At 45.6% G+C, this 23,390-nt stretch overlaps 1 protein-coding gene across 13 annotated transcripts in view; it reads left to right on the forward strand.

Moving 5' to 3' along the window:
• RBFOX1 (RNA binding fox-1 homolog 1) overlaps positions 1 to 23,390 on the forward strand; it is a 2,433,924-nt gene that overhangs the window by 1,985,819 nt on the left and 424,715 nt on the right. Inside the window, exon 1 of one of the 13 annotated variants that reach the window (XM_059881317.1) lies at positions 6,435 to 6,695. The exons of 9 other annotated variants lie outside the window; for them this stretch is intronic. In XM_059881317.1, the coding sequence (XP_059737300.1) occupies positions 6,597 to 6,695 (99 nt within the window). In that variant the 5' untranslated portion in view covers positions 6,435 to 6,596. Of the gene's footprint in view, positions 1 to 6,434; positions 6,696 to 23,390 lie in introns of those variants that run through there. 3 more of the 13 variants (XM_059881321.1, XM_024984902.2, XM_059881322.1) reach the window with 3 other exon arrangements.

Genomic DNA, 23,390 nt, shown 5'->3' on the forward strand with positions numbered 1-23,390 from the left:
TTTGGTTTTCACATATGAAAGTTTAAAAAATATTTATTTATTAATTTGGAGAAGAGAATGGCAACCCACTCCAGTATTCTTGCCTGGAGAATCCCACGGGCAGAGGAGCCTGGCGGGTACAGTCCATGGGGTCGCACAGAGTTGGACACGACTGAAACATCTTAGCACATTTATTTATTATTTGACTATGTCAGGTCTCAGTTGCATCATGCGGGATCTTTCTTCTCTTTTTTTTTTAACATGAAAATCTCTGCCTTATTATCATTTTTGGTGACTTTACTTAATAAATAGTTGGTATCCATCTCGTCTTTCTGAATAAATACAAAGACCTTAAAGCTGTTTAAGTCCACATTGGTTTGCAGTATTCACTGGACAGAAATGATCACCTACAAAATTACTATTTGTCTTTAAAATGATCATTATATTCATGATCGTGATTAAAATGACTTTGAGTTTGGTTTTCTTTTTCATCTGAGGTATACATATATATCAGTATATCAACATCTATCTACCTACCTACTTAATGTTTTCGAGGTACTTGTAATGAGATGTGTTGTGCCAGGAAAATGAACTTGGACTTCCGAATTTCTTAGGTTTGATGACTTAAAGTTTACTTTCATGCGGGATCTTTCACTGCAGTGCACAGTCTCTCTAGCTGTGGTTCTGGGGCTCTGTAGTTGCAGAGCGACAGCTTAGCTGCTCTGAAGCATGCTGATGGACAGGGAAGCCTGGCGTGATAGCATCCATGTGATCACAACGAGCTGGGCACGACTGAGTGACTGAACAAAACCAACAGTGTGGATCTTAGTTCCCTAGCCAGGGATTGAACTTGTGTCCCCTGCCTTGGAAGGCGCATTCCTCACCACTGGACCACCAGGGAAGACCCTTCATTTGTGAAATTCATCATCTATACCGTGAAACTTCTTAAAGATCTTTCTTAGAAATCTTTCCAAGGAGAGACACATAGATGTCCCTCGTTCTAACAGCTTTTTTGTATGTGTGTGTCACACTCTACTAAACCGCGCTTACATTGATTCTGTTCATTTGCTTTTACAAGCAACGCTGGAAAAATGATCCCAGTATGTGTATCTCTGTGCCCATCTCAGGAATGTCTTACAGGACCCATACATACAGCTCGAATAATTAGGTTGAAGGATAAGTATATTTGAAATGTTGAGAGTGAATGCTGCCTGTCATCTCTGGTACTGTACCAATTTTAACTCTCATCACCTGTGCTGAAGATGCCCCATTTCTCCACAGAGATATCATTTCTAGGTAGTAGGCTTTTTATTTTAAACTAGCTGATTTTATTGATTAATTGATGCCCATCTTATGGACAAAGGATCATAGTTAACTCTTCTAAACAGCCAGTATAATTTTGAAAAGAGCTTGTGTGATGCGAGCTAGTTATGAACTGAGCATCCTTGCACTTGTGTTTCTGCTCTTTTCAACTTGAACTCGTTGACACCGCATACCCAGGCAGGGAAGCTCGTGGAGTTCGAGGGTCCTTGACTCAGAAGTGGACTCTGATCTCCAGCCTCAATCCTGTCATTACATGCAGAGCAATTGTGTCTGAATGGTTGGAATCCAGTCTGTCTGAGACACAGCCCTTTACTCTGAAAGAACGCCGTGCTCATCATCTGAGCCCTGCTGAACCCTGGTTCTCCAACTCTGCACCACGGAGTGGGGACACTTTTCCAAAAGAGCTGTCTGGGGAGTAGGGCTTCACCAGGGTAGCCCCGAGGGACCATCAGGGGCTGAGACCTCATTCTAGAGGCCAAGAAGCCAGCTTAATATAGAGAGAGCTAAAAAGTAAATAAAACTTAGAATCTGTGTGTTTCTTGAAAAGAAAGAGATAGCTAGAGGTCATTTGCTCCAAATTGCTGTTGTGGTCATTCATTCATCCATCCATCCATCAGTCTACCCATACATCCATCCACCTATCCCCTAATGCAGTATTTTCTGAGTCCCTACAATATATCAGACACTGTATTAAACCCTGCACTTCAAATGGACAACACTGCAGGTGGGAATCTTCCCCATGTTTATGCATTGATAGGGTCAAACTCTCCCACCGCCACTCTCGGTGGACTGACCCATGAGAACTCCAGAACTGATATTTTAGCAAACTTGGGGCTTGGCAATCAGAGTGGAAAGGGTGAGGATGCAAGGTTTTTCTTTTTTTCTTTTTAACTTCGTATTGTACATCGGAGCATACTTGATTAACAATGTTCTGTTAGTTTCAAGTGCACAGCAAAGTGATTCAGTTATACATGTATCTGTTCTTTTTCAAATGCTTTTCCCTTTTGGGTTGTTACAGAATATTGAGCAGAGTCCCCTGTGCTGTACAGGAGGTCCTTGTCAGTTATCCATTTTAAACATAGCAGTGTGTACCTGTCAAGCTGAAACTGCATTTGCAGAGTGAGCACCAATTTATACAGTATTTACTGCCACCTGCCCAAACTTCCTTATCTTTGGTGTCCCTGATGCTGTGATCCTGTTCTTTTATTTTTTTGCACAGCACTCGTCACCTTCTGTATTCTGTACAATCGACATACTCTAATCTTTGTTCTGTGCTTGATGACACTCCCACCAGAATGTAAACCATGCGATGTCAGGGATCTTTGCTTTCTCCCACTGATGCAGCCTTAGGGACTAGATCAGTGCCTGAGTGTAACCAACGCCCACTAAATAGCGTTCAAATGTTTGCACAAGTAGGTGACTTAACCTGCTTGTGATAGAGATAGCAACAACCAGTTCCCTACAGAGACTTCACTCTCACTCTCCTGAAGATTGTTGTTGCTGTATCAAAATTTGGAAGTGAGAATAAAATACTTCTCAGTCACTTTATGCCTAGCCTTCGAACAGAAAATTGCATTTAAGATCAAGAAGGCCTTCCTTCTGTCTAACTGAAGTTTTTTTTTTTTTTTTTTTGCTTTGAGGCAGGGCAACCTCCATAGAAAATCTTTCTTTAGCTGAATACCTGCTTTTTGACAGTCTTAGAAAGTTAGAATAAGGGATTATGAAAGAGAGTAAAGAAAAAAAAAATGTTTCTTTTTTTATTCTGAAGAGATGGCAAATTTGAGCGAAGGAAAAAGTTCCAGCACTGTTGTGTGGGTCAAGTTCCATCTGAAGACGGCATTATTCATTATCTTCCTGCACACTCTCTGCTTCCTACGGGGTAAGCATTCCATGACGGCTCCTTGTAGTTGAGAAAGCAGGAGGGCGGCCCTTGAATGTAACTCAGAATATACACCCAAGTGACACTGAGTGCCCGGACATTCTTTGTAGGGAGAGAGAAGAGTATTTTCTTTCCCCCGCGTCTCCCATTTATTCATGTATAATAGAAGAATCATTTGGGAGCTAGTAGCATTGATGTGGCTCTCTCTCAGTCTCTGTTGAGATGGAATTCAAATTCAGCATCCCCAGACACTGCTTAAAAGGCTAGCAGAGTTTTTTTCCACTGAGCCATAGTTGCAGCTGGGGAGTTACCGTTTGATTTGGGGTCACCCGATGCTGTGTGTGTTTCTCGGTCACTGCAAAATCTTTCCTGCCCTGTCTTGTATCTGTGTTGATGGGCTGTGTACTTGGCTGTGTGCGTAGTCAGGTTTGCATGAATTTGTTTGCATGCACTTGCGCAGGAACGTTCTGACTTGGTTATCCAGGGAATGCAGCCTGGCCCCGGATCATCTTGAGACGCGTTTATATGGTCTGGATTCTACGGTTTCCCTTTGCCGGCTTCCAGTTCCCCCGGCTGCGAGACCTAAGTCTAAGGGGGAAACTGGGAGCCATTATTGCAAAAAGGGTCTGTAGGAATCCAATCACCACGGAGAGTTTTCAACTTTCCGGAGAAAAATGGACGGGCAAACCAGTGTTGGCTCAGTGCAGCTGAGAGCAGTTATTGGTTCCTTACATAATGTATTTGTTTTTCATTAAACCATTCAGATAAGGTCTTATTAAAGTGCCATGTATTATTTATCGTGTTTCTTATGAAAATGAGCTGAGGGGGAAATTCTGTCCTCTTCTTGGGGCCTTTGCAGGTTTTTCCAGTGCCAGCAAGGGATTAAAAAAAAAAAAAGACAGGCAGGACCAACCCCTGTCAGTACAGCAGATTGCTTAAGGCAAAAGGAGAGAATGGGAAGGCGATGGGAAGGATGGGATAGGCAGAATCTTTGACTTTTCATTCCAGATTGTGTTTTGTGGGATGGTTTTCCCTCTGATTTTGAGAATTGCAAAATTTTACCAAAAAAAAAAAAAAAACAAGACAGGCAGAGAGTAAGAAAAGACAGTTAAAAAAAATTGAATCAGTTTATTGGTAAATCAGACCTTGTCTGATGAACTGAGACAAAGTATAGCAAGGATTTTTCAATCACTACACCACCCCACCCCCCGCCCCCACTCCCCCCAAAACAGTGTAAGATACCAGTCTCTTCTCCCTTAATCCTTCAGACAAACTTCTGTTTAGGGTTTAGCATCCTAGGGTGCCCCCTTTAAACTGAGGGGGAATGTGAGAGTCCCAGGGTGTTGGAGAAACTGGTTTTGCAAGGTGAGGGATAGAAAGAAAACAGCCAGGTTAGGGCCTAGTGTTTGGCCGAGTGAAGACTTGGTTACTGATGGTGTCTCAACAGAACAACAACAAAAAATGGAGCTGTGGCGTAATTAATTGCCTTTTCTTCAGAAAGCATTTTGATTAGCCTGCAGAGTGAGTTGTGCCTCGTGAAGCTGATGCCTGGGAAACTGTCATTTGGCCGAACATCCCCATGAGCCTCCCAGAAAGGTCAGTGGGGTTGCCCCTGGTGGCGAGTCCCCTGCCCTGTCCTTCAGGGCGATGGCACCCACTACCCCTGCAAGGCTTCTTGCAAGGAACCCAGCAATCAAAAGAGATACTGTTCAGACAGCCTCTTGCTCTGAAAAAGAAAATCCCAATTGCTGGGTCCAAATCTATATCACAAAATAGGACTACTATTTCTGATCGTTTTCCTGCCGCCCAGAACGTGCTTCCCCTCCTCTCCACCCCACCCCGCCCCCACCGCATGGGGGACCAAGGACTCCTTAGAGTCTTAATATTTTCTTTTGATTTGCAGATCACATCCTATTTTATTGCATAAAGACTAACGAAATCTACTAATGAATAATTATTACTTCATAAAATAGAGGGGAGGGGGGGAGCCCCTTTGCAAGAGTGGAATGCTAATGCTGGCCCGAGGAGGGCTGGCCAGGCAGGAAAATAAAATAAATAACCCCTGATCGGGGGTTATTCGGGGCTGCAGCCCAGAGTCATCGCTGATCAAATCCGGACTTGCCCACCCTGCGCGTTTATTAATTTGAAAAGAGCGGGGATCCTAGAGAGAGATAAGCCCCCTTGAATTGGCCGTAGGGCTGGAGGTGGTCTTCGAAGAGGGGCTTGATTTCCACGCCAGCCCCCAGCCCCATTCAGGGCGGTTTCTCCCATCCCAGTCTCGGGCTGGGTGGTGTGCGCCCCGCTGCTGGCTCAGCCAAGGGGAGGCGCAGAGCAAAAAGCGGCGCCCCGAAGGCCCGGGGGGTGCAGCGCCACCTGGGCCGCCCTGCCCGGGGTGCGGGGACCCCCACCAACCTCCCTGCCTCGAGCGCCCGCAACAGCCCCCAGCTCCCCCTGGCCGCCCCCTCCCGCCCCCCAGCCCCTAGGCGTCCTCCCAGCACTCCCACGAGGGGGAATCCCATTTCTGTGTTTATTTGCCAACCGAGCCGGCAAACACCCCGCCGCCACCCCACATCTAGACTCTGGGTCCCAGCTCCCATCGCACGAATTGTCCAGCCTGCCTGGATGCTGGCGGTGTGGGGCGCTCGATCGCTTCCTCGCCCGCCCCGCGGAGATTTTTAGCAGACACAATTTGAATTTTGGTGAGTCGTTAAGAAAGAAAAAAAAAAAAGCAAAGGGGAGGGGAAAAAAAAAAAAAAAAAACAACCCTGCCCCTGGATCCATTTGACAAATGAGGAGACGCGGCTTCAGCATCAGCGGCTTGAGCCTCGGTGTGAGTCGAAATCTCGCCCTCTCTCTCTTTTTCTCTCTCTCCCCTCCCTCTCTGTCGCCCTTAGCTCCATTCTCCCCCCCACCCCCACGGCCCCCCGCCACTACTCAGCATCTCCCGGAGGGCCTCCGCCCCCTCTACCTTCAATAGAAGTTGCCTTTGCTGGTTTTCCCATCTTCGCGGGGGCGGGGGGCCAGGAGACACCCTCCACTTTGCGGGGCCTCAGAAAGCAGGCCCAACAACCAGAAAGGGAAAAAAAAAAAACCAGCCACAGCCACGAAAGGAACAAAATAGTTGCCCGGCCCTCTCAAGTGTCTTAGTTGGAGGCAAGAGATGAACGCCGCCGGGATCTAGCACAACCTACGGGAAGGAACGCAAGGGAGGAGGGACGGACCGACGCGCGGGGTGCGGCGGGGGGGAGGGAGAGAGAGGGAGAGAGAGAGAGAGAGAGAGAAGGGAGACAGGCGCCGGGTTTTGACTTAGATAATCAGCAAAATTAAAAAAAAAAAAAAAAAATTTGTAGCGGCCAGGCAAAGAGCAGCGGCGATTGCATGCGAGCGTGCCCACTCGTGCTCGGCGGGCGCCAGTATGCAGCATCCTCTGACGGGGGCCACCTGCGTGGCGCTCCCCAACGTGGGCATGTGTCCCCAGCTCTCGTGTGCCTTGACTTTTATGTACTTACAGCAGGTAAGGCGCGCGTTTCTTCCCTCGGTGGCTGCTTCCCTGGGGCTCGGCGGCGGCGGCGGCGGCCTGGGTACCCGAGTCGTTGGGAAGCGCTCTGGTACCTTGGATGGGTTTGGGGAACGGGGAATGCTTGCGTGTGGACCGGAGGGGTGGGAATCGGAGCCCCTAGTTCTCCGTGGAGCCCGGACACCCCGCGCCTGGCTGTGTTTGCTGCTTTCTGGGTACTTTGAACGCCTGATTCTGAACCTGGGTATCGGGAGTTTAAAATTGCAAACTGCATTTTTTTTTTTTTTTAATCACTCGCATTCTTTCTCGTGTCCGTGCGTCCAGTGGCGATATGAGCCTAAGACCTCTTTGATGCTAAGAGTTTGGGTCTTTGCGGAGGCATTTGGGTGTCTGGAGTTTTCATTCAGCCGCTTTAATAAGGAGTGCAAAAAACATATATGTCGGTGGGTAGGTGCTGAGTATTTTTGTTTCCTTAAGTTTGTCTGGGTTGTGCTATGTTCCGCCCGCTGGGGACCCAAGCCTTCGGCTTTCTGGAGCGTGTCAGCCCCCGGAACCTGCGTGTAAACTCACAGGGGATGCTGTGATGAAGGCTAGTGGTTTAGGATGCAGTCTTTGTTGGCATGGAAAAAGGCTCCCCCCGCCCCCCACGCTCCCTTAACGGTCTTGTTGATGAGTTCTGCGTTTTATTTTCCATTCTGTGTCTATTTCAGAATCTTTCACTCTCTTGTCTTTCTCTGGGTGTTTCCCTCTGACCTTCTTTTCCCCCCCTTTTTTCACTAGTAGGGTGACCGCTTAACTTGGTTCCAAGGTTTGGGAAACAGGCTCAGTATTGCCTTGTGGGGTGACTAGCCCAGCTCTGTCTCACTGGACAGGGCTTGTGGATGTGAACTGGCAGAGTTGAAGAAATCCTTTTCCCTTCCTAGGATCACGGATCCTGCTCTAGGAAGAGTTAACCTGCTTGGAGTCTTTTAATCTGTTTTTCCACTGACTCCCTTCAAGAGTCTCATGTGTTAAATGTGTGTGGTTGTGGTTGACTAAACTTCCTTTGTAAGTGTTCCAAGGGGCCTCGTGCTCCAAAGACCCTGCGTATTCATAAAATGTCAAGATTCTGCTTTGAACATCTGGGTAATTTGTCATCAAGTTGGTTGCCTCCAGAAAAAAATATTTCTTGGGCGCGTTTTCTCTTTCATGTCTTTTGGAGAACAACCTTTTTTTATTTTTCTCGTTGTTTTACTATCTTAGGGCCAAACTGGTTTATCCTTTTAAATAGTGTTTTATCCCGTTTGTCATTAAGTAAGTTGTGCCAGGAAACATTTCCCAAGAGGTTATTGGTAACATATGATGTGATTCATCTGCTTCTACCATTTCTGTGCCTTTGCTGTGAGTGTGTGTGTGTGTGTGTGTTGGGTGTGTGTGTTTTATACCAGTTACCCACCAGAAGAGTCTCCTAAGGAGCTTTCTACAAATGCTAAACCTCAGCTGAATTTAATCAAATTATTAATATGAGCTGATCTTTTGCCTACCGTACTCACTTCTTTCCTGTTGTTTATTAATCAATTTGAGAAGCATTACCTAGCAAGTAAAATACTACAAAGTGTTCAGTGTGCTCACGGTTTCTTTATGCATGTTTCTTTTTTGTTTTTAAGAATAAAATCATGTTTCTTCCTTCTGATTGTTAAATGGCTTTGCTTTGGGGGGCACAACTTAGGAAAGAAGACAGTGACTTTGAATGAGAGGTTATTCTTGCCTTGAAAAGGACAAGTTATCTAGGAGGAAGGCAGGGGTTTTTAACATCAGTCAGGCAGTGTCTATGGAGGAGGGGGAGAAACATTCCTGCTCTAGAAAAGGGTGGTTCAAGGGGGATCTTGGCAGCCATCACACATGTTTAGAAGTGACCAAATCAGCATTGTGGTTCCATATGGCAGTAGATGAAGGTGGGCTTTGACACGCACCGTGGAAGGCACCCTCTTGCCAATCTCTGACAGGGCTTATAATGCTTTCTATGAAAGCCCTGATAAGGTGATGCCGACATGCATTGGAATGCGGTGTGTGTATCTGTGTGTGTGTCTGTGTGTGTGCATTTTTCCTGAGTTTCATTTCATGCCTGAAGTATGGTCAGGCAGACATGTATTTTTGCCTGTCAGGTTGAGAACCAGGTTTTCCAGCCATACATTCCACCTCGCTAAAGGCTCCCTCTCAGGGTGGGAGAGCTTTATCTTCAGGTCACCTCTCCTCACCACAGCTGGCGTGATAGTCTGTGGACACGTCTCCTGTCATTGCTTTTATTTAGCAGTCCGGACAGTTGGCTGATGAAGGGTGTGAAAGAGTTCACGTCAGTCTCCACGAACCACTTACTGTCACCATCTATACATCTCCTATTGTACGACTCTACAGTGTTTTCTATCTGCTATTAATCTATAACTATCACTGTATCTCTATTTAATTTTGATGACCGGAGGGCTAAATCTGTATTTTCAAAGCTGATCAGATGGCTGGATGGGGCCATATTGATGATAAATGACACTTTCATTGGAGACATTTTTCTTTTATTATTATTTAGAAATAAACATATTTCAGGAGTCTTGATCATTCAGATCACCAGTTACATAAGAACACAATTAAAACACGACTCTTATTTTAGAAGCATTATCATTCTGTTTTCTAAAGGCACACACTCTAATTAGGGGCCCCTGAGTCCTCCTTAAAATACATTTTCCTGGAATGAAGCTTCTGATGGTGCTTATTTCTCATCCAGTATTGAAGGAAAATGACTTCGTCATCCGTTTTCTTTGCCTTAGCCTTGACATCTCACCTCTCTTCCTAAACCCTCCCAGATTTGTTCCTAAGACAACTCATAAAAGCAAAAATCAATCTGGATACCTCAGCATCCTGTTTAGCCTGAATGACCAAGTGAAAACGACATAACCATTTTGCCACAAAAAAACAAAAAAGAAAACAAACTTGTTTATTCAGGCCAAAGAAGAGGCAACTTTGGTGTCGAAATTATTTGACTTATTCCATTTCATTAATTGCTATTCCCCAGTGACTCTGCTTTAGGTGGGTATTTTCCTACAGTTACAATTTGTTTCTTTTTTCCTTTTTCTCCTCTCTTTTCACATTAGAGATGTTACTACGGTTGGGATCTTGGTTAAGTGGTCCTTTGGCATCTAGATCTCGAGGCCAATGATGTCATCACATACAGATGTACCCACATCTGTATTCCTCTAGGGTGGAGCGGCGATCTTGGGGCCCTGGACCATTTTTAAGGTGGAAGGGACAGGCGAGCTTTGTAACAGTTCTGGGTTTGGTCTTGCCCTCTAGGGCAAGTTTCTGTTTCAGCCTCCATTCTTGACACACTGCAGCATCTTTATCTGGTGTTTTCGTTGATGGTGAATCTACTTCTCCCAAGTGAACTTCAAACTCACACCTCCCCAGTACAGAATCTGCCCAGCTTTCCAAAGCAGGTAGCCATTTCAACAGTCTGACTTGGAGGGAAAATTCTGAATACAGATTCAGAATTTTCAGGGGCTTACTACAAGCCGGGTCAAAAGAGAATAGGTAGTGTTTTTCACAGAGAAATAGAAAACAACCACACACACACACACACACACATTCGTCATAACAACAACCAAAAAAAAAAAAAAAAACCACCAAGAGATGCTTGATGTCTATCCTAAAGTCACAGGGTGTGCGCCAAAGAGCATTGCATGGTTAGGTATGGTAAGCGTATGGACAGAATGGACAAGGGCTGTTGCCTGACTCACACTGCATGCCACACTTCCCCTAGAGCTGTTTTACACTCAGTACTAACTCTCTGGGAGAGGACCAGTAGCATATTAACTTCATTTTCCCCACTTCCTAAACCCCCATCAGTGTCACCCAGTCGTGTTCTAAGAAAGCTTCTCATCTGTCAGATCCTTTTCACTGAGAACCTTTTTATCAGCTTCAATGTGAAAACAAGTCAAATGCTTAAATTCTACATTAAAAGGGAGGGGGCGGGGGGTCCCCTGAAGTGGACGGTGCCACTGTCAATATCCGATCGGTCATTTTTCCCCACTTAATGATGATCCATGTGGTTTGTTTTAAATAGTGAAGTGGTTTGTACAAAGGGTAATTCCTGGTAAATGAAGTCATTGCTCACCATGGACACCTTCAGATCGAAAGCGATTGAACTGAAACCTGCATATCAACCCTTTCTGTCTTTAATTAGAAAGCGGATCTCAGCTCCGAGTCGCCAGGAAGATGGCTCTTACACCAAGGCAGTGGGGACGGGGTGGGGGGTGGGGGGCGCTCACCCCCGTGCACCTGCCGCGGTTATAAATTTGGGACACGCTAGGGAGGCTGTAACAATGATGGTGTGCAGAGAAGTTCAATTCTCATTCTAGTTACTTACCTTGTGCTGCTTCGTCTGATGATTTATAGAGGACCAAATGGCATTTTATCACCTTCTTTCTTCTCGGCTTAATCCTGTGTTGATTTATTAGATCGTGCTGTGGATCGGGGGGAGTCAATAGTGTCAATAATGCAGAAAAGAATTAGGATAGATTATCTTCATGTCTGAATTGTTTAAGGAATTTAAGTGGCTGGAATGAGCTTCTGCCCAAGCCTGGGTGGCTCTCTGATAGAACCGAGGACCTCGTGTCTCTTTGTAGAGAGATCGCGTGTCATAAACTGGCTAATTAACCAATTTTCCTAGTTTCTCCGATTTTTCCAATGAAGGGGGAAAGACATGAAGTACTGGGCTCTTGTCTGCCATGTAAAAGACCCATATCTCAGGTGGGCCGAGGCTCACCCTCTGTTTTCCTCCTTTTTTAGGGATCTGTGGTAAAGCAGGGTGGGGAAGCACTACAGGGTTCCTTGGGCCATGTCAGCCTGGAGAATATTTCATCCAGCATTCACTCCTGAAAACCGTAAGCATCCGTCAGTCCAGAGACCCGAGTCCTGCGCCGTTCGGCAGCTCTGTCTGCCATGTCGTGGCGGTTCCCCGTGTCAGAACAGACACCCGGCGGCTTCTGCCTTTACCCGAGTCCAGAAAGCCCATCCTATTAACACTCACGCCATCTGTTTTCCTTGCAGCCGGCCCTTGAGTAATTGTCCAGTAACTGATGGACGGAGGGTAGACAATATTTTTTTTAGGGTTTTCTGATTCATTTAACCAGGCTCTCTGCCCCCAAGAGAAAACGTAATGCTTGTTTATTCATATTTGGCCGGATGAAAACAGTGTCGTTTGTCAGGCAAATAATAGTCTTCTGGAAGAGAAATTGCTGCCTTGTAAACAAAATCAGGTTGGTTCGTCGGCGCGACACGCAGAGGAGGTTGTCCTGTGAATGAGCAGAGATGACAAAGTGTGGGCGTAATCGCCCCTTCTGTAGAGACCTTTTTGATGGACGGGGAGAGGTGTCCCAGTGTGCTGTTTAATTCATTGAAGAAAGGCAAAGAAAATTCCATTCATCAGTAAAGTTATCCTCTTCCCTGTGCGCTGCCCCACGAGAACTTGGCAGAGCTGGGCGTTTCCTCTGGGACTGTCTACCTGATGTGGCTGGCCTGGCCTGGCCCAGTCCAGAGGGGCTGCGTCAGGTGGGGTGAGCTCTCAGACACAATAGCTCAGGAGGGCCTTTGCTTCGGCCCTTCAACCACGCTGAGTGCAGGCGAGCTGGGGGCAACAAGCAGACCTCCTGTAGGAAGAAACTCCTAGAGAAGGGTTTTTCCAAAGGACCCTCAGTTCCATTCTCGAGCCTGTTATAGGCTTGGGAAAGTGCTTCTGTGGTTAAAACTTTCTGGTTCCTGGAACAGCTTGGGGAAAAAAAGGTTTCATTGCTGTTTCTGCTCTTCCTGGCATACTGTGGCCCTGACTGATGGATCTCGGCTGGAAAAGGGCAAAAGATGATGATGTTCTGTTATTGCCCGGGACCCTACTTCTGAGTGCTCTCTTGTTAAGTTACTTTTAATATTTGTTAAAGTAAATATCATGTTAGTTTTACTCATAACATTTGTTAAGCATCAGATGGTTTAGAAGGAGTTTTGCTCGGCTTGTCCTGACCTGTTAGACTGCATGCAAGATGGTGGCAGAGATGCCTCCATTTCTGTTCTCTTCTACCTACCATGCCTAGAAGAAAGTCTGAGACATAGTAGTTGTCCAACTAAAATAAAATGTGCAATGGATGAATGAGTGAATGCATTTGAACCTGAGAAGCGAGAGGAGGAATGTATTTATAAGCCAGAGGAGGCAGTGACTGTCCATGCTTTTTACACGGTGTAAATCATGATTTACACATGATTTACACACATTTACATGTGTGTAAATCCAATCATCCAATCTTTCATCTGTCCACGCAAAACATGGTTTCCAAGCATCAAGGATGATACTGCGCAATGGTTAGGGAAGATCTCCGCCACCCTGGAGCTGACATTCTAGTAAAAGAGTAGATGGTGCAGAAGTAAGTGGATCAAGAGGTGTTTTCAGATCATGGAGAGTGCTGTGCAGGAAATAAACGGGGTGATGGGTGAGGATCAGCAGCAGTTATTGGTTGTTGGGCTTTAGCTGATGGCTGGGTCAGTGTGAATCCCAGGAGGAAAGTGATGATTTTCCTGACCTGAGGATAAGGGATTTGGGGATGTGTGAGTTGTTGAGAAAGGTGTTTCAGGAATGAATGGAGAAGAGCAAGTCCACCTGCCTTGTCTGCAAAAGAGGATGTAAGCGACTGAGGGAGACAGTAAGTGGTGGAATTGGGTCAGCTGCCAGTGCGGTGGTCTCTGTGGATAGCAGGCAGCTTCTGTTACCCTCTGGAAAGTGTTAGTTGCTCCGTCGTGTCCAACTCTGTGCGACCCCATGGACGGTAGCCCTCCAGGTCCTCTGTCCATGGGATTTCCCTTCAAGAACACTGGGTTGCTGTTTCCTTCTCCATTCGATCTTCCCAACCCAGAGATCAAAACTGGGTTTCTTGTGTCTCCTGCATTGGCAAGAGGATTCTTTACCAATGGCACCACTGCCTGGGAAGCCTGTATGTAAAAGATGTGTGTGTGTGTGTGTGTGTGTGTGTGTGTGTGTGTGTGTATGAGTGTGTGTGTGTGTATGAGTGTGTGTGTGTGTGTATGAGTGTGTGTGTGTATGAGTGTGTGTGTGTGTATGAGTGTGTGTGTGTGTATGAGTGTGTGTGTGTGTGTGTATGAGTGTGTGTGTGTGTGTGTATGAGTGTGTGTGTGTTAGTCCCTTCAGTTGTGTCTGACTCTTTGCGACCCCATGGACTGTAGCCCACCAGGCTCCTCTGTCCAAGGAATTCTGTAGGCAAGAATACTGGAGTGGGTTGCCATTCCCTTCTCTAGGGGATCTTCCTGACTTGGGGATCAAACCCAGGTCTCTTGTACTGCAGGCAGATTCTTTACCATCTGAGCCATCAGGGAAGCCTGTTACCCTCTTGGGCCACATTGAAAAAAGGAGAAAAGACAGAAATGAGTGTCCAGTGAACAATCAAGACAAAACCACTCCTGAGTTGTTCTGTGGGACCCTTGGAGACAGGTTTTGCGATTGCAAGTGGAGACAGGTTTTGACGGAAGCCCTAAGTAAGACATTCGTTGTAGAGCTCCGAGAGTCTTGCTGGTGTCTTCTGTCAAGACCCTATCATGGTACTTAGACAGTGAGTGGCCTTGTTACATCAAAAACAATGAATGTGGCCCAGAGTTTCTCAAATGTTATTCAAGCATCCCTTTCCTAATTTTTGCCAATTCACTCAACAACAGTTGATATCTACTTAGTATTCACTTATGTGTTGAACTTCAAAGTAGACTGTCCAAACCCCAAATAAACACACTAATAAATGAATCAAGACATCCCATCATATCACAGCTGTGATAGTATTTTTCCCAATAGACATTGAAATACTTGTACATTGAAGTATCTGTTCATTCACATGTTCATTCATTCTGTCTTTGAGCTCCTGTTAGGGGCCAGCTGATCTCGATTGTTTCTAGAACAAAAAAGCCCCCCCACCACAACCCCATCTTCACAGAGGGTTCATTCAGTTGTCCATCCCGGTGCCATCTTGTGAACTATTCATGCAGTGCCACGCTTTGCTTAACACTGTCTTGGTCCATTGGCTTTCCTAGGAATCCCCTTCCATGCCTGGCCTGGAATGGCTCATTCCTCCCGACCCAATTTGCGAAAAGCAAAATTCTAGTTTTCTCTGCATCACCTCTTGTCCTCTTTGCCAGAGCAGTAGTCAAGAGTCCACAGTAGAAGAAATATATAGTCATATATTTAGCATCTCTATGCTATCCTGGGTGCTCAGTCGTGTCTGACTCTTGCGACCCTATGGATTGTAGCATGCCAGGCTCCTCTGCCCATGGGGTTTCCTAGGCAAGCATACTGGAGTGGATTGTCACTTCCTTCTCAGGGGATCTTCCCAACCCAGGGATCAAACCCAATTCTCTTGTATCTCCTGCATTAGCAAGTGGATTCTTTACCACTGCACCCCCTGGGAAGCCCATATTTAATATCTGTAGCCATATATTTAACACGGGGGGCTTTGAGTTGGTGGGACTGGGCAGAATGTGGAGCTTGGGCCTCTGACACTCTAACTGGTGAGGAAAAGCCTCCCCCTCTTTTCATCCTGTTCTTTATGTTGTGGTTAAACACACATAGAATCAAAATTAGGAACTGGAGCCAGAGTTTAAAAAAAAAAAAAAGGCATTCAGAAGGTGAGTATGTGTTCCTAGGGAGGTAATGACTTTTTCTTTTTTTTTTACCTTTGCAGCCGTGGAACAAAGTACAGGCAGCCATAGGATTTCAGAGCCTCAGATTTCCCAGCCCTGATGAGTAAATGCACAAAAGTTTCTGTCGTAATGAGCATTTTCTTTTTTGGCATCTGATGTTTGCCCAGGACTCACCTCGAGGACTAGATGCTCCTTATCGAAAACAGCAATGAATACCCCAGCTGTTCCTTTAGATGGTTCTGCTTTCTCTAGGCATGGGGCGAGCTCTGCCCTTAGGCAGGAGTGAGAGGCGAGAGGTACCCCCTCCCGAACGGATGGGTCCTTCTCCCACACAGTGAACAACATCTGGGTCCAAAGAAGCAGAAGGAATGATGGGGTGGACACGTCGCAGTCTCCAAGTGCCCATCTCAAGATCCTTCCAAAATTCAGTTGAGGAACCGACATTATTTTAGAACCAGTTGGTGTCAGCTCTTTTGCAAAGCCTACTTTGAAAGAACTGGTGTCTCCGGAGCTGTATGTAGGACAGAAGTGGTGAGCGGAAGGCTTATCCCAGCTCTGTTACTCAATTAGCTGATCCAACTGGATCGAGCAAGTTGCTTAACGTGATTCAGGGGCTTTAATTGCCTTCTGTGAAAAAAAATAGGGGTAAGAATAACTATTTCATACTGCTCTTTGCAAGATTAAATCGAATCCTTAGCACAGCATCTGGGACAGGGTGAGCGGCCAATGGCTGTTTATTAAAAAGTGAATGAAAGAATGAATGAATACCTGTGTTAAAAGAAGTAGCATCTGTTTATCCAACATCATTTTTTGTTTTCCATTTCTCCCACGTCAACATGATACATGCCCCAGTGGCTTGACAAGGACGCACACGAGGCATGTAGGGAGTAGGGGTCTCTCTCGGGTCCCTTGGTTCCTCCTACCTGTCCTGGCTTTCTTCCACTTTTTTCTCCCGACCCCTGGAAGTCCTGCTGGTGGTACCGCCTTGTAAAGTGGCTGCACAACTCAATTAATGCTCTGTGACAGGAGGAGGGGAAATAAACATCGTCTTGCTCCTGTCGGTAGCAAAGCTATTTACTTTCAAAAACTGACAGAATCGCACTGCAGGGGCTTCACTTATTTCTATTCAGAATGTCCTTGTTCTGGATGCAGGAAACCTGAGCCACTCTTTCAAGTTAATTCCCATAAGCTTCCCTTGGGTGGGAGCTGGCTAAAGTGAAGATGGTCCCTGGGAGAGTCCAGGGAGTCCCTCCGGGGCTTGGTGATGGCCGGGTCCTTGACTGATGCCTGGGCAAATGTCCCAGTCTGGGGATGGACGGTCCAGCTGACATGTGCATTTTTAGATCCTGGATCTGTCCTGCCAGAGGGCATATGTGTCATCGTGTCCTCTTTGCTGTTGTTCAGTTGCTAAGTCTTGCCCGACTCTTTGTGACCCTGTAGACGGCAACACACCAGCTTCCCTGTCCTCCCCTGTCTCCTGGAGTTTGCTCACACTCGTGTCCATTGAGTCAGTGATGCTGTCTTGACTATCTGAGGATAGATATCCAACTATCTCATCCTCTGTCACCCTCTTCTCCTCCTGCCTTCGATCTTTTCCAACATCAGGGTCTTCTCTAATGAGTTAACTCTTCGCATCAGGTGGCCAGAGGATCGGAGCTTCAGCTTCAGCATCAGTCCTTCCAATGAATATCCAGGGTTGATTTCCTTTACGATTGGCTGGTTCTCCTTGCAGTCCAAGGGACTCTAAGAGCCTTCTCCAACACAATTTGAAAGTATAAATTCTGTAGCGCTCAGCTTTCTTTATGATCCCACTCTCATATCCATACATGATTACTGGAAAAATCATAGCTTTGACTGTACGGATCTTTGTTGGCAAAGTGATGTCTCTGTTTTAATATGCTGTCTAGGTTTGTCATAGGTTTTCTTCCAAGGAGCAAGTGTCTTTTAATTTTGTGATTGCAGTCAATGTCCACAGTGATTTTGGAGCTGAAGAAAAGAAAATCTGTTACTGTTTCCACTTTTTCCCCGTCTATTTGCCATGAAGTGATGGGACTGGATGCCATGATCTTAGTTTTCTGAATGCTGTTTTAAGCCAGCTTTTTCACTCTCCTCTTTCACCCTCATCAAGAGGCTCTTTAGTTCCTCTTCACTTTCTGCCATTAGAGTCGTATTATCTGCATATCTGAGGTTGTTGATATTTCTCCCGGCAGTCTTAATTCCAGCCTGTGATTCACACAACCCAGCATTTCGCATGATGTACTCTGCATATAAGTTAAATAAACAAGGTGTCTATACACAGTCTTGTCTTACTCCTTTCCCAATTTTGGACCAGTCAGTTGTTCCATGTCAGGTTCTAATTGTTGCTTCTTGACCTTCTCAGGAGATAGGTAAGGTAGTCTGGTATTCCCATCTCTTGCAGAGTTTTTCAGTTTTTCGTGATACAAATAGTAAAAGGCTTTAGTGTAGTCAGTGAAGCAGAAGTGATGTTTTTTCTGGAATCCCTTGCTTTTTCTATGATCCAACGGATGTTGGCAATTTGATATCTGTTTCCTCTGCCTTTTCTAAATCCAGCTTGTACATCTGGAAGTTCTCTGTTCACATACTTTGAAGCCTAGCTTGAAGGATATTGAGCATAACCTTGGTAGCATGTGAAATGAGTGCAGTTTACTATAGTTTGAGCATTCTTTGGCATTGCCTTTCTTTGGGATTGGAATGAAAACTGACCTTTTCCAGTCCTGTGGCCCCTGCTGAGTTTTCCAAATTTGCTGACATATTAAGTGCCACACTTTAACAGCATTATCTTTTAGGATTTTAAGTAGCTCAGCTGGAATTCCATCACCTCCACTAGCTTTGTTCATAGTAATGCTTCCTAAGGCCCACTTGACTTTGCACTTCAGGATGTCTGGCTTTAGGTGAGTGACCACACCATCGTGGTTATCCAGTCATTAAGACCATTTTTTCTTTTACAGTTCTTCTTCTGTGTATTCTTGCCACATCTTCTTAATCTCTTTGGCTTCTGTTAGGTCCCTGCTGTTTCTGTCCTTTATCATGCCCATCTTTGCATGAAATGTTCCCTTGCTTTCTCCAGTTTCCTTAAACAGATGTCTAGTCTTTCCCATTGTGTGTCCTGTTTGTTCTGAAGCAAAAGGACAGAGCTTAGGGGTTCCCAGCCTCACATCCCTCTCATCTGAACCACTCCTGGAATTTCTGGAAATGCAAAAGCACCTCGTGTAAAAGCCTGGGCTTTGGGTTTATCGATCGTCTCCACTTAAACCCTCTGACAGGTTCTCTCATCCAAATAATCTGTGTAAAGCTTTTTTGCTTCCTCCCTTCTGCCTCACCATCCCCCCTCCCAAAGCCCCAAGTGTTAGCAATGAACAGCCAAGTGGAAAAGTCCTTCTCTTCAGGGTGCGATGGCACAACCTTCCACTAGGGGTCTCCGTTTAGAACACAGTACTCAGGATTCTTGAGAACTCTTTTTTTCTTTTTTCAGTCTCCTTTCAGTTCCATTCAAAGAGTGAGACTCCCCTAAAAGCTGGAGATGGGGCTTGTTAGGTCTTGTGGATAAGCAGAGCATCCAGCCGGTTTCAAGGCAGAGGATGATGAAAAAATGATAAAAAATAATGAAATAGTAACTTTTCTGTGCTTTATGACAAGCACGTGAAACTAAGCCCTTTTACATGGATTATGTCTTTTAATCCCCCACAAAAGGCCTCCAGGGGAATTGATAGGAATATGAAATATTTTTTCTTTCTTTTTTTATTTTTAAGATGGGAGGCCTAGATGAAAGGTTGTGTGTGTGTGTATATGTGTGTGTGTGTGTGTGCTGAAGAGCCCATACTTAAAACCAGACTGGCTCTCTCCAGGGGCTTGCCAGGTTGTTCAGAAGGTAAAGAATCTGCCCGCAGTGTGGGAGACCCGGGTTCGATCTCTGGGTCGGAAAGATCCCCTGGAGGAGGGCATGGCAACCCACTCGAATATTGTTGCCCAGAGAATCCCATGGACAGAGGAGCCTGGAAGGCTACAGTCCATAGGGTGCAAAGAGTCGGACAGGACTGAGTAACTAAGGCACGTGCCACACACACACACACACACACACACACAGACACACACACACACGCACACACACACACAGACTCTCTCACACACGTCTCCCTCCAGAACCAGGCTTCTGAGCTCTGGGGTTTGTGCTGTCTCCTTGACCGCCCACTTGCCCTGCAGGGCACTGGTCCCCTCGATACACCTCCACTTCAGTTAGGCCATCCCTCTGCACCTAACCACACCCTTGTTTCTTTTTCCTTTTCAAGGCAAAACGTGTCAAAAAGGCAAAGAGTCCAGAGATGTCTCGACTTGGAAGCTTTTTGCCATTTTAAGTCGTTCTGATGATTGTTGAAACAATGACAGCACACGTGGAGGCTGTCACCCAGGGGTGGGGGCTGAGCTGGGGAGCCGGTGAGCTGGGGGGAGAGAGCTGATGGCGAGCACTGGGAGAAGAGTGGCCTGCCTGTCTCTACTGCCAGTTCCGATCCCCAGATCCCCCCTGTGCTGAGCAGCTCTCCAACCAGGAGATGCAGTCACTGCCCGGCACCGTATTAATGATTTATACACCCCAAGCCACTGCTTTTGTTCACGTGCGGGGCCGGTCTTGTTAATAAAGGAATTTCTGGAGGTGGGATCTGGGCTCACCAGGCTGTTTTCCTCAATGCAGTGGAGACTGCTTCATCAATCAGAAGAATTTAGTGCTTTACAACCTTCCTGAGCTTCTGCCTGTGTGTGTGTGTGTGTGTGTGTGTGTGTAGTGGATGTAATCAAGTCCACCTCGGGGCATCTCCACTGCCTTCCTAGGAAGAATGAATGAAGGAGGGGGTGCCATCTAAGGTGTTTCTGGGTTGATTCGTTTGTTTCGCAGTGGTGTCAGGGTCCTATTTGTTTACCATTTGGCGTTTGAGCTTTATGGTGTTGTCTGTGAAAATGGGCTGACACCGTTTTATTAGCATAAAGAGATGCAGGCCACACTAGAACCACCTGCTTCCTTCATGCCCTCAAAGATGACAGGCCAGGGAGATGGCGAGTGTGCTAAAGACAGAATCCTCCTTCACTACAAGTCAACAGGACAACCTGTGTTCTTTAAACAATGGGATTTTTGAGGCTTTACTTTTTTTTTCTTAAATTATTCACAGAAAAAGGACTTGGCTTCATTTTAAAGCTGAGGGAAGATATTTATTTTCTGAATTGAGAATTCTGGGTCTTGGAAACTTTCTCCTCTCTAGTGAGCCACAAAAAGCGAATTTTAATCCCTCCTTTGTGTGTGTGTGTGTTTGTTCCTAATTAAAGGGGGAAAAATGGTATAGTCACATGGTGTATTTACCACCGTCCATTCCTTTTTCAAGGTATCCATAGAGAAAAGTCCTGAATTTCTGGGGGGAAGGGGTAGAGGGGATATTGCATGTATGTTCTCTTCATTGTATCATTCATTTCATTTTGCATGTGGTTTTATTTCTTCCCCTATAGAACTGATTGATAACAACTAACAGAGATCTGAGTAGGAGTTTGAGGGGAAAACAGAATACTAAGAAAATTAGGATCATACTTTACATATGCTATCCAACAGGCTTCTTTTTACCATAAGATGAAAGTTTGATTTTATAGAAATGCACCTGACTTTAAAAAAACAACAAAGAGATGTAAGGATTTTAGGAAATAAACATGTCAGTTTAGTAGATTCCCTAAATAATGCATGAAAGATTGAACGCAGAGACAAATGAATAAAGCTGCAACCAACCCCTACTCAAACCGGGGCTTTAATTTCTTTTAGAGATGGGAACGTTTTGGCTAACTGGTTCTTTTTCACATTGAGGCTTATGAGGAAATGAGAAAACGTTTTTTGAAACTGTCCAGGGTCTTAGTCAGCAGTCATGAAATGGACACAAATATTCAATTGCAAAGACTACCTTTCCCATTCTCATCTTCTTGAGAAGTGGAGAACAGAGAGTACATATTTACATAAGTAAATAAAGGACGGTACAGCCGTTTGCCATCACAGGAAATATGATACAGCGTTTGCACTAAGCAAGCAGGTGTCCAGCACACACAGCTTCCATTCATATTGTACTGATTTTTGTGTTTGTGTTTGCCCTCCGTTCTCTGCATTCGTGAGTGTCTCATTGTCTTTAATTATGTCTACGAGGCACAAGACAGGAGTCAACATCTGCTCCATTGTTTACCCGGTTTACATATAGCTTTGATGGGTTATTAAACAATCTATTTTTCAAACCAAAAACAGAGGCACCAGCCGAACCCGTATTATGGCATTTTGTAAAGACCCATTATGCAATTAGCACTTGGGATTTGTGCAAAGCTGGTGATTCACCCAAATAAACAGCCCTTTATTCTGATAGCTTTTCTTGGCTTTGTGGAAATGTCCAATCCCCACCCCCCACCTCCAAGTCAAATCACATTTCCTCCTTAATCGTGTAGCATGCCAAGAAGATGATATAAAAGAGATGTGTTCATATAAGAGATGGATCCTTCATTTTTAAAATCAGAAAAAGAACAATTCTCCAAAATAATGCTGTCTTTAATTCAAGCCAGCAATTACTATATTACATAAGACAACTCTTGCCTGACACGTGAGACAGACTTATCAAAGTTTATCCCAGACTCTCGGAGAAGACTGGCCATTTGTAGACTGTTCCTCACACTTCATGATCTATTGCGGAGACTCACCGAGTCATCTACAAGAAAGCATGTGTCACCCATAATGACTGGCTCAGACCTCATTCTCTCACTTAAGTAATTGGTTAATAATTAATTCAATTGCTCACTCATTCAACAAATGTTTACATAGCCTCTGCGCTGCCTCAGAAATGAGGTCAGTCCCTAAAGAGACACAGGAAGGAACAACCCACGTCATTTTTTCCTTCATGGAGCTCACAGTGTGTTGAGGTTAGCGATCACTGTATACATCGGTATCGCAAGTTTTGGGGTCTGAAAGAAGGGTCACAGAAAACAAAAAGGGCTGGATTCAAAGGTGAAGAGTGTTCCTTCTAAGGAAGCTGCATTCAGGCTGAGACCAAGTAGGAAGTGGACAGAGAGGCGCGTGGGGAGACCATGCACACAGAGTGTGTGTGTCCCGAGCTGGGTGATCTCAGGGGACGCCGAGGAAGGCCAGGGAGCCTGCAGGACAATGAGTTAGGGCAGAAGAGACAGACAGGGGCCAGAAGCCACAGGGGTTTAGAAGCATCCATGTGGGGGTGGATTTTAATCCAAGAGAAATACAAAGAAAAAATAAAAAAGACGAACGCAGAGGGTCTTTTTTAAAAATGTACTTTTAATTGGAGGATAATAGCTTTACAATGTTTTGTTGGTTTCTGCCTGACAACAACATGAATCAGCCATAAATGTGTACATATCCCCTTTCTCTTGAGCTTTCCACCCACCCCTGTAGGTCATCACAGGGCACTAGGCTGAGCTCCCTTGCGCTAGCTTCCCGCTAGCTACCTGTTTTACATATGGTAATGGATATGTTTCAGTGCTACTGTCTGAATTTGTCTCACCCTCTCCTTCCCCACAGAGGGTCTTTAAGCAGGGGGCAAGTATGATTGAATTTAGCCTTTAAAAAGACCAGTTGGGCTGTTCTGTGGAGTCAAGACTAGCAGGGGAGGAGATTGAAAGCAGAGGCTCAGGTGGGAAGCTGCTGCAATAATTCAGACGCAAGATGACGGTCCCTGGGAGTTGATACAAGAGATGGACAGGAGGGAAAAGTTTGAAAAATAAGCCTGATATTCCTTGTGACATTCTCCACCCCCTGCTGCAAGTATTCAGCCAAAGGCGAGCATGTGTAATATCCTGCAGGGCGGGGCATCTGAGAGCTGGGGGAGGATGGTAATGTCTCAAGAGGCACCGCCCTTGAATACAGGGGGCTTCACCGAAGAGAGTTACAAGCCAGTTCCAGCCTGTGCTCCCTGGAGTCTACTTGGCCAG

The sequence above is a fragment of the Bos taurus genome, chromosome 25 (assembly GCF_002263795.3).
Source record: "Bos taurus isolate L1 Dominette 01449 registration number 42190680 breed Hereford chromosome 25, ARS-UCD2.0, whole genome shotgun sequence".
NCBI lineage: Eukaryota > Metazoa > Chordata > Mammalia > Artiodactyla > Bovidae > Bos > Bos taurus.